General features: G+C 36.9%; 1 protein-coding gene across 1 annotated transcript in view; it reads right to left on the minus strand.

Annotated features, from left to right (window-relative positions):
* MYO5A (myosin VA) overlaps nucleotides 1-12,036 on the minus strand; it is a 142,448-nt gene that overhangs the window by 98,590 nt on the left and 31,822 nt on the right. The window contains exons 10-13 of the mRNA XM_019664099.1: nucleotides 8,942-9,207; nucleotides 8,281-8,362; nucleotides 2,261-2,401; nucleotides 1,126-1,251 (exon numbers count right to left, since the gene is read on the minus strand). Of these exons, the coding sequence (XP_019519644.1) occupies nucleotides 1,126-1,251; nucleotides 2,261-2,401; nucleotides 8,281-8,362; nucleotides 8,942-9,207 (615 nt within the window). The remainder of the gene's footprint in view (nucleotides 1-1,125; nucleotides 1,252-2,260; nucleotides 2,402-8,280; nucleotides 8,363-8,941; nucleotides 9,208-12,036) is intronic.

Here is a 12,036-nt window from a genome sequence, read left to right on the forward strand (position 1 = left end):
TAGAACTTGGTAAGAAGCATGTTAACTCCAGAGTAAAACTCCCCAAATATTGTTGTTCCTAGGGAACAGTGGTAGTACTGACTAACTGTAGTCTAAAATATCCTCCCAAGTCACAGGTAAGCAGCCCCATATGAGGTTGATTCTCGCCTCCCATGTTGGCAGCTCCTCCAAGCCTGACCCAATGTATCTCCTTCTAACCTAGTTCACCATCCAGCAGAGGTAAATTTCCTCTTGGGAGAGAAGAGATTAAAGAGAGAGGGGATTAGCAAGAATAAATGGCTGTTTGACAGAGGGAAAGTAGAAGAGCTGACGATGGATGGAGGTGGAGGCTGATAAGTACTGTATGATTTGGTAAGAGGAACTACTCTAAAATGAACTGTTCCTGCTTCCAAAACTCCAGGGACTTCAGCATCTACCATTCACGGGGCTCCCAGCCTGTACCACAAAGCCCTCAGGTGGCCCTAAAGTTATTCTAAGGCTTCTAGCCAGGATTACAGTGGACTCAGAAGGCTCTCAAACCCTGAAGGAGACCCTGGGAAGCGTATCCTAAAGCCTACCTCACAACCTCCTTGACATATAAATTAGTCTCATGGCTCACAGGAGACTATGGAACTTCTGGAGCTGCCTGCCTTGTTAGTAAGGATCCAGTGAATCAATCACAGAGGGTGACACAAATCCACAATTTCTATCCTGAAATCCTAAAGCTATGCTTTAGAACTCAGAATTTTTTAGCAAAGTCTGAAGCAACAATCTGCAACCAAACATATTAACATTTCTATATTGAAATATATAAATATCCAGCCTAACTGGGATAAATAAAGACTATAAATAACCTCATGTTAGTCAAGAGATCAGGTTTAGCCACCAAAAGACTTCTGGTTTTCAGAGTTTCTTGGATTTCAAAATTACAGATAGAGGATTATAGACCCATATTTATTTCATAATATAATTCTATTTAAGTTAAAGGAAGAGAAAAACAATAATATAACAATGAAGATTATTTTTCCTATAAGGCCTTAAAGAATGCAAACTTCAGCAAAGAAAAAATGATACCTCTTGCCTATTGATTTTTTCCCCTCTGAACTTAAGTATTCAAAAAGAAAAAAGATAATAAAGCTTCCTTACTTTATCTGCAAAATGTTGGATGATGAAAGCTTTGTTTGATAGACGAGGCTTTTCAAACAGTGCACATTTGTTCAAATGTGTGTTGTACAATTTTTGGGCCCAAGTATCATCTGTACCTTTAGGCATCTACAGTCAGTGAAATAAAAAAGAAAGAAAGAAAACAAGATGAATATTGTTATGAGACTCTTCCAATGCATCAATCAAGAGACCATTTTTTGGTTTCACCTAACAATTTTGATATTCAATTTAGGAACTCATTCTTTTCACATTTCTCTCTTAGAGGCCAAACACCAATTATTAATGAAGAACAATGCTTGAGACCTTCCCATGAGAGAATCAGCCCAATCTTTGGGCAACTCAATCTGCCTGTACCAGAAATCATCAAATAAATATTCGATTTGCTTTTAAAACAAAGCCTCACAAATAAAAGATGATATATCATTACATCATGTATTTTCTCAAAACTTGTTAAATAAAAGTAACGTTTGCACATAGTGAAATATTCACTAATTCAGAAAGGTATAAAATGGAGAGTAATTTTCTGGATGCTCAGGAGGATCAATCTATGTTTAAGTTGTAATTTACGGCATATAAACTACAGAGAAATTAAGAGAAAGACTAGGTTATTTGTCTAATATCACTCAGTTAGCAGTAAAGCTGGGGATCTCATATTTTTCCAACTTGCTGCACCTTCAAATATTAAAGCTAAAACTTCCTCCCTATTACACATATCAGTAATAAAAAACAAATAGTCAAATTTTAAACTATGTATATTTAGAACTATTATTCTAAATATCTTTTGTACAATTTCTTGCATTTCTTTAAGTATATCATACCACCGGACAAAAAGTACCAAATATAAGCACACTCATCAACAAAAGTGGCTAAAATTGGTAGTAGTTGTATCTAATGTCAATTTTTCATAACTTAGAATCAGCTGAAAAGAAAAGGGAAATTCTCCTAGTTCCATTTGTATTTAAAGTCCTTTGGGTGTAGTGACCCTTCAGAATGCAAGTTAGAGTGAGCCCCACATGGCACCTCATGGTGTACTATGAATCTCTGCTTAAACCCACTTACCTTCTGACCTTGATATATCTGTTTTGATAGACTAAGTACATCAGAAAATCATATTTACCTTGCATTCCTCATCCAGCAAATCTAGAATACCCAGTTTAGATTCTATAAGATTAATGCAAGGTTGATTATCATAAAAATCTATGAGAGTCCATGGAATTTGTTCCTTCATATATTCCTCTTGCTCTAATTTGAAGACATGCTAAAAGAAAAAAGAAAAAACGTGGCATTACTGGGTTATTATCATAAATGATGTTAGTCAAGAAACAACATTTATGTAAAACACTCTAAGAGGATACCAACATAATTTGAGATAGTCCATGGCTTCCAGAAACAACAATCTTGAGAGAGAAACATCATTTACATACAGAGAACAGTAAAAGACAGCAAAAAAAAACCCCACAGGCAGTAAAACCTCAGCTATATACAACACCAAGACACATCATAATTAAAATACCAAAGGTTAAAGACAAAGAGAGAATCTTAAAAGCAGCAAAAGAAAAGCAGTTAGTTACCTACAAGGGAGCGCCCATAAGACTATCAGCTGATTTCTAAACAGAAACTTCACAGGCCAGAGGGATTGGCAGGAAACATTCAAAGTGATGAAAAGCAAGGACCTACAACCAAGATTACTCCACCCAGCAAGGCTATCGTTTAGAATCAAAGGAGAGCTAAAGAGCTTCCCAGACAAGAAAAAGTTAAAGGAGTTCATCACCACCAAACCAGTATTACAAGGAATCTTACAGGGACTTCTTTAAGATGAAAAAAATAAATCAATACAAAACATGAAGAATAAAACGGTAATAACTACATACTGACCAACAATTACTTTAATGTACATGGATTAAATGCTCCCATCAAAAGACAGGGTGACTGAATGGATAAGAAAACAAGAGTCTTACATATGCTGCCTACAAGAGACTCACTTCAGACCGAAAGTCACACACAGACTGAAAGTAAAGGGATGGAAAAAGATATTTCATGAAAATGGAAACAAACAAAAAAGTTGGGTAGCAATACTTACACCAGACAAAACAGACTTTAAAACAAAGACTGTAACAAGAGACAAAGAAGGACCCAGTAATCCAACTTCTGGATATTTATCCAAAGAAACCCAAAATGCACTTTTGAGGGGACATGCTCCTCCACATGTTCATTGCAGCATTATTTACAGTAGCCAAGATATGAAGGCAACTTGGGTGTCCCTGAATGGATGAATGGATAAAGAAGAAGTGGTACATATATACAATGGAATTTACGCTGTTGTAAAAAAGAATGAAATCTTGCCATGTGACACGGATGGACCTAGAGGGTATTGTGCTGAGTGTAGTAAGTCAGACAGTAAAAGACAAATGTCACATGATTTCACTTATAAGTGGAATCTAAAGAACAAACTAAATAAACAAATAAAACAAACAAACTTATACAGAGAATGCTTTAATGGTTGCCAGATGGGAGGGGTGTTGGAGGTGGGTAAAAAAGGGGAAGGGATTAAGAAGTACAAATTCGTTGTTACACAGTAGTCATGGGGATGCAGGGTATAACATAAGGAATATAGTAAATAATATTGTAATAACTATGTATGGTGTCAGATGGGTACTAGATCTATCAGGGTGATAGATTGGGGGAGGTTGGAGGCAGGGTGAAAAAGGTGAAGCAACAAAGAAATACAAATTGGCAGTTAAAAAACAGTTATGAGGATGTAAAGTAAAGCATAGGGAATATAATTAATAATATGGTAATAACTATGTACAGTACCATGTAGGTACTAGACTAGTCAGGAGGATCACTTCGTAAAGTATATAAATGTCTAACCACTATGATGTACACCTGAAATTAATATAAAATAATATTGCATGTCAACTGTAATTGAAAAATTTTAAAAGAGGGGAAAAGGTGAAGGGGAATAAAAGGTTCGAAGTTCCAGGTATAAAACAAATAAGTCATGTGGATGTAATGTACAGCATAGGGAATATAATCAATAATATTGTGATAGGGTGGCACAGTGTCAAATGGTTGCTGGACTTATGGTGATCACTTCTTTAGCATAGGGAATACAATTAATAATATGATAATATAGTGCAAAGTGGGTACTATTGAATAACTATGATGTACATTCCTGAAACTAATATAATATTGCATGTTAGCTATATTTTAATAAAAATCTTAAAAAAGCAAACCCTCAGCTATATAGGGTTCTTGGTAAACAAGTAAATCTAGGTATGTGACTGTTTGAAATATTAAACTGATAAGAACAGATACTACATTTGATCTTAGCCAAAAGGCCGAGAAGCGATTTACTGTTTTAAATAGCTGATAAATATAAGTCTTTTCAATTTTTTTGATATGTATACATCTCAAACTGCATTATATACCTTTTAGCCTCCTAAATTATTGCACAGTGCTATTAAAACAAGGGCACAGAAATGCCTTAGCTGGCCTTGAACAACTATGCCGAGTGGATGCCCTCTAGACTACTGAACCATGCTGGGCGATGCTTATGGCCTAACAAAGTAATCCTCTTAGAGGCCTGTGGTGTTGAAGTTCATATGCTTCAGAACTGGATAATAGTCAGCCTTTTGTGTTGGCCGTGATTATTCTCTACAGTCAGTGTATCTATAGCTTACTTTTTGGACTCTACATCCAATCCTGTAAGCAGCTGCAGTCACTACCAATTCAGCACTACTTCCACTAAATGCACCCCCATTGCTTCTGATCTCCACTTACTCGTTCAAGCAAAAATATGGATTGACGGCCTACTACATGCCAGTCACTAAACACCACTAACAAAAGAGATGTGGGCTCTAGCTCTCATGGAGTTTGTAGGCTAGTGGGAGAAACAAACAGAAATCAAATAATCATAAGGACTATAATTCAAACTGTAATAATGTTACAGAGGAAAATAGTGCGAGCTATTAGAGCAAGAGTCCTCATCTAGTTTGGATACAGGGTAGTGAGAAAAGGCTTCACCTGAGTTCTGCAGGGGAACCGGAGTTAAGTTAGTCCCGGTGAGAAGGGCAAGCCCACCTCTGCTGCAGCCCCTGCTTCAGGCCACCTAGCCAGTCAATGCAGCCCACCCACAACTTCTAGTCTCCTCAGATGCTAATGACTTCTACTTGTTAGCGCTTGGAGGTTTCTGCTTTCCTTTACTTGCCTTTTGTCTTCCTTAGTTCTCACACATCTTGCTACTTTTCTGGGATGATAAGCCCTCTGTGGCTATGACCAGACAGCACATGTAGGAGCCAAAACCCCATGAAACTTAGAGGTCACCAAGATTTCTGATACATCAATCTCCTCAGGCACCTGGAACTTTCCCACTTTATTCTATACTTACAATGCTGCTCTTGGCTCATCTGCAGCATTTATAGTCTAATCAGCTGCAATAAACTTTAGTTAAAAAAAAACCCAAAAACCCACGGTCAACTTTATGAATATTTATGTCATGCTAATTAAAAAGCAAATGTCTTCTGTTCTTTTGATTAATGAGAAGACAAATAGGGCACCATGTATCAGCAGGATGCCTTGACTGATGGAACCAATATTGTCCAAAACAACGAGCTGTGTTTTTTTAAATTAATTTATATGCAGTCTCCACAGTGACAACAGAAACACTGCTCCAGACTTTAAATAGGACTTGTTTCTCACACATCTCTGTGTCTACATTTGGAAAAGTCTATGGGGTCTCAAAAATTTTGGATGCTCAATTGTCAAAAGGACAATGTGGGCATGAGGTTCAATATTACAAGAAATCCTTGGTCAATATGGTAATGCCTCCAAGCACGAAACATGCCAGTCACTGCGTTTCTCACGCCCACTGCCCACCCACAGCTCCTGCTGAGGGAGCTGCCCTAAGCAGCCAAGCTCTTTCCCGTGAGACCCCATGTTCCTAGTCACAGCTGACTAGACCAAGTGTGGGTACGTATGTACCTGAGGGCACACTATTGCCAGAGACCTCTGATGAAAAAATGAACTGGGTTAATTAGATTCTCTTTCTCAGGTATAAGAATTGGGAAACAGGCAAGTAGCAGTGGACGCTGACACTGAAAGAAGAATGGAAGCTACGCAAGTTAGGAGAATGGGCGGAGCACTCTAACCACTGCTGGGTTCACAGGAGGTTTGAAATGAGGAAGCAGGAACTTTGAGGATGCAGAAACCTTGAGGTAAAGAAAATATGTACAGAATAGAAGGAGAGAATATGCCATTTGATAATAAGAGGGCAGTTGTGCAGAGAGAAGCTGCGATGCAGTATGGTATGTGTGTGGTGTGTGGTGTGTGTGTGTGTGTGTGTGTGTGTGTGTGAGAGAGAGAGAGAGAGAGAGNAGACAGACAGACAGACAGACAGACAGACAGACAGACAGAAAGAGGGAAAGAGAATCAGAAACACATTCAGAGACCCAAGGCATTTGAGAAATAGACAAACCAGCCAGTCCCTAATGAGGCTGACTCTGGTTCCTTATATTTCATGTCACCTTGTGCCACAATATACTGGGAAAGAACAGAAGGCTACGGCACTCATTAAAGTGTTAAGAGACTCTGAAAAACATTGAGAAAAGACAGTGCTTAATTTGGTTTCTGATGGGATTTTATTAATGTTCCTTATGCGGAGATGAAAAATACACCCATCACACTCTTACGGAAACAGTCATAAGCTTAAGGTTTTAAGCTGACCTCTATATTATTGTGCGAAGTAGCTTAATCTGCTAAATAAAGATGGTCTAAATTTTTATCAAAGCATATGCAATATTTTAAAAAAATCAAATGGTCTAAAGATTTTATGATGACAAGCAACAATTCCTTGTCCTATCCCTCCCCAACCTCAGTCTCACTCCCTGGAGGCAACCATTTTTAACTCCCTTAGCTATTTCTTTTGATATTTACCTTTAAAGAATATGCATATCTGCTATTTTTTTATTTATTCATTTGAAACATTATCTATTGATTTCTTGATAAGATAGATGAGTCTAAATTCACATACACCACCTCTTCACTGCTCCTCCCCTATCCTCCCAACATTACCATTTTTAGATCTTTTCATTTTTATTAATTTTGTAACTTAAAATAATACATATATTTAAACTTCTATTTCTTCTTTATCACCAATAGACTATACCACTGGATCTCCCTCTTTGTAAGATGAGGAAATTTATTAAGGGTCCTTTTCCTGTCCTTCAGCCCTCTTCTCTTCCATGTGTCTTCCAATTCCTATGGGTGACTCATTTTTAATATCCTCTTTCAACAATACTATTAACCATCCCTAACTTGCATACAGAACTGTGCAGGCACATGCTGAGCACTTCATATATCCTAACTCATTTAACCCATACAACTAAATGCATTAGGTACTATTATTATCCCCATCATACAGATGAGGAGACTAAGCCCAGGAAGGTCAATTAACTTGCCCAAGGTCCCCTGGATATTTAGTGTAGAGTAGGATACTAACCCAAGCCATTAACCTCGGGTGTCTGTCGCTTCAGTACAATCTAGTACCCCTCATTTTTTAAGTGTCTCCATATCCCCCAACACCATGCTAATGTTCTAAGATATTTCATATTACTACTTCACAAGAGTTACTCTCGGTTCGAGTCCAGCCTGAGCTGAGCAGCCACTGAGCTGCCAACAGGTAGCAGGATGGCTCAGCTTTAAAAAAAAAAAAAATGTAGAAAAAAAAATTTGCTCTGATTTTTTGTTCTGACATCTTGCTAATACAACAAATTGGAGTTAACTCCACACATAATTAGCCTCAGGGACAACAAACTGAAGGATATCCCTAGGCTTAAAGCTTCATACTCCCAATGTTACTACCTAACACACTTTCTGCTCCTCTCCTTCAATTTATTTGAACCAAATTTTCAATATTCTCAGAAAGCAATCCAAGAAGGACCTTGATTCCTATCTGGACCATAAACATTTTTCTAATGTTGCATCATTTATTAATCATAAATTCCGGTTTCGCTGTTCTAAACCCCAGATAACAATTGTAATTCACAACTTCATTTCAGGAACCAAACTTTAAACACAGACTAGGAATTCAAGAGAATAATTTATAGCAGAATATTATTCAAGGAAGAAAATTCTTACCATATTGAATTGTTGCTGTAGTTTTTCATTTGCATAATTTATGCAAAACTGTTCAAAACTGTTTATCTCAAATGTTTCAAATCTGTAAAACCAAAAATAATACGGGAAGAGAAGAGAACAAATAACTTTTTAACAATTTTCAAAATGTGCACATTAGAAAAAAATTGGAAATTCCCAAACACTGTGAAACTTTTTTTCCACATCAGTGAAGATAAGGTTATAAAGTCAGTAACATGGGATGTGTACTCAGCAGTCAGGCATCAGCCAAGGGGCTGAGAGATTTTTTAAAAAGGCTCCAGCATGCACAATTGTTCAACACGTGAGTTTTTGAGGGCTAATTCATCCCAAATGGGAAACACTCAGAATTATGAAAAAGCCATTGCTTCTGTATAGAAGGGAACTGGGAATAGAGATTTCATAGGTTCTTCTGAAAAAGTGAACCAGTAATCCAAAAGCACAAATGTACAGGAAGCATTTTAACAATTAAAGAAGGGTACCCAGCGAAGGCAAACTAGCAAATAAATTTAGATTTTTAGTAATTCTCTTCTAATTTTCCCTTCTCCTCACCAGTAGGAGACAGAATCAAATATCCACATAGAGTCACTAGAAAATTCACTAGAAAGAAATGCTCTCTGGCAGACTACTAAGCCAATATACTTACCCATAAATGTCCAGCACCCCAATAAATGAGTGCTGTTTCACAGAAGAATGGAGAGCCTTATTGACGTGATCTACAATCCAGTTGAAGAGCTTGGCATAGATGTGCTTGGCCAGAGCATCACGGGCATTTGTGGCCTGCAGCTTGGAGATGGGCTTGATGTACGTTTCCGAGGTGGTAGCCAGCTTCCGGTGGCAGAGCCAGTGACACATCTCCTCATAGTCCACGCCCATGAGGTCACAGAAGATGCTGAGAGGTTCATGCTTGGGCTGCAGAAAGAGAATGGGTTATTTCCTATGACCAGATCAATCAAATAAGAATTCACTGAAAAATACTAATCGAGTGGTAACAAATAAAACCTAGCAATTTCTTTGTTATAACCAACACCAAGACCGCTGAAAGCTGATCAGTGATAATAATCACAATCATCCATCAAACCAGCATCTAGGCAGTGTTTTACATTCTCTTCTAGGGTTCATTTCAAAAATGACCTCTTCCTGTCTCTTCATAGTATTTGTCTGTATCTCTCTTTAGGCACATTCAGTCAATCAGAAAATCAGTCAGCCTGTCAACAAATATTTACTGAGTGCCTCTTACATGCCAGGAAACAAAAACAGACATGGTCCATGTCCTCCTAGAATTTATAGTCCTAGGGGAAATGTATATTAATCAAACGATTACTCCCTAAAATGTAAAATGACTGCAAAGGAGAAAGACACTATCCTAAGATTCCATGTGCGATGAGTGTGCCCTATTCAGGGGGGCAGAAGACAGTTGCCTTGAGACATGGAGATGAGGTGTTAACTCAGTGAAAGGGAGAGGAAATGGTCTGAAAACCCTGTGGTGGGAGGCGTACCAGCAATATGAGGGACTGAAGCTGAGATGAAGCCAGAGAGACATTCTATTTGAATGGTGTTACCATATTGTTCTATTAGATCAAGGTTGTGAACTGTTTGGTTCAAATTTTCTATAACTTTACTAATCTTTTAACTTCTTCACCTGCCAATAATCGAGAGAAATCAGTAAGCTCCCACTATGATAGATTTGTCCATTTCTTCTTGTGGTTTCTGTTATTTTTGCTTTATATATTTTGCGGCTTCGTCATTAAGTACGTGTAAGTTTAGAACTGTTACATCTTCCTGGTGAATAAAATGTCTATCATTACATATTGACTCCATCTATAGTACTGCTTTTGGCCTCAAAGTCTATTTTGTCCAGTATCATTATAGCTCTGCCAGGTTGTTGGGTTTTTTTTTTCTTCTAGCTATTATGATGTGTCTTTTCTAAACCTTTTATATCAAACTTTCTGTACCTTTCTGTTTAGGGATGCTCCTTTCAAAAGTATATACCTGAATTCTTAAGCCAGTCTGACAATCCATTTTAACTGAAACATTAGTCCATTTGTAATTATTTTGTGTCTTTATTTGTCCCACTTTTTCTCTCCCTTTCTTGATACATTTGGATTGTTTTTCAGTCCATTTTCCTCTCTAGTAGTTTGAAAGGTTTACTTTCTGTTTCCACTTTTACAAAAGAAGCATTAACTTGTATTAGTTAAGTTAATGTAATTTAATAACACTAACTCCAAACACCCTCATCCCAATCTATGTGCTCTGTTATCCAGGACTTTAGTTCTATCTTTTGTGGGGGATAAGGGGCTGGTGATTCACTTTATTTCTTTTTTTTAACTTTTCACTTTCAACTAATCTTAGACTAAGAGAAAAGTTGCAAGAATAGAACAAAAAATTCCCTTTACCCAGATTCCATAAATAAAGTATTAACATTTTACCACATTTGTTTGTATCATATTCTCTCTTACTCTTTCACATACGTATCCACATACATTATTTTTTTAGAAGCTCTTGAGAGTAAGTTGCAAACATAATAGCCTTTTAGTCTTAAATATTTCAGCATGCAATTTCCTAAAAACCAAAGACATTATCTTACGTAACTATGGTATAATGAACAAAATTAGAAAATTAGCAATGGTACAACCCTATTTTCTAACCTGTAGATCTAATTCAATTTTGGTGATTGACTTATTAATGTCCTCTGTGGAAACACACACACACACACACACACACACACACACACACACACACACACACATCCATTTCTATGGTCCAGGATTCAATCTAGGTTCATGCATTGAATTTAGTTACCATGATTCATTAGTCTCTTTTAATCTGAACGATTCTTCACTTTTTTTGTGTTTTGTGACCTTGATACTTTTTTAAACCTCCCTCAATTTGAGTTTATGTCATATTGCCTCATAATTAGAACTGGGTCATGCCTTTTAGCAGGAATACCAGAGAAGTGTGTTGCACCCTCCTCAGTGCGCCATATCAGAAGTTATGTGATGTTGACTGGTCCCATTACAGGTCATGTCAACTGTGGTCACTTGGTTAAGGGAATGTCCACCAGATTTTTCCTCTGGAAAGATACTTTTCCCTTTGTAACTAATAAGTATTTTGTGAGGAGTTTTATCTTTTGCCGCCCAATACATTATTCATTATAATTTTTGTTTTAATTAATCAACTTTTATCTACATTTGCCTATGTTTTACTAGTTTATTGATTCATCATTTCGTCTCACATTTTAAATCTTCTATCTGGAGTCACTTTCCTTTTGCCTAAACAGTGTACTATTGGTGACAATGGCCTATTAATGACAAATTCTCACAAGTTTCTATTTGTCTGAAAACACTTCTATTTTTCCCTCATCTTAGAAAGATATTTTTACTGGACATACAATTTTAAGTTAACAGTTATTTACTCTAGAACACTGAAGATAGTAGTCCACGGTTTTCTGGCTCATATTGTTAAAGTTGGGAAGTGAGCTATCAGTTTAATTTATTTCTTCAAGAGTAATACAGAGGGTGCAAAAAAAAGTATACACGGTTTAAGAAAGGAAAAAAACTGTACTAAAATTGTACTACTCAATATATACTGATAACGAAAGATGAATACAAGTCATTTGTATACATTTTTTTGACACCCCGGTATATGTTATCTCTCTGACTTAAGATTTTCTCTTTGCTTTTGGTATCATTATGGTGTGCATCAGGGGAATTTCTTTTCATTTATTTTAAATGGAATTTT

The sequence above is a fragment of the Hipposideros armiger genome, unplaced genomic scaffold (genome assembly GCF_001890085.2).
Source record: "Hipposideros armiger isolate ML-2016 unplaced genomic scaffold, ASM189008v1 scaffold_12, whole genome shotgun sequence".
NCBI lineage: Eukaryota > Metazoa > Chordata > Mammalia > Chiroptera > Hipposideridae > Hipposideros > Hipposideros armiger.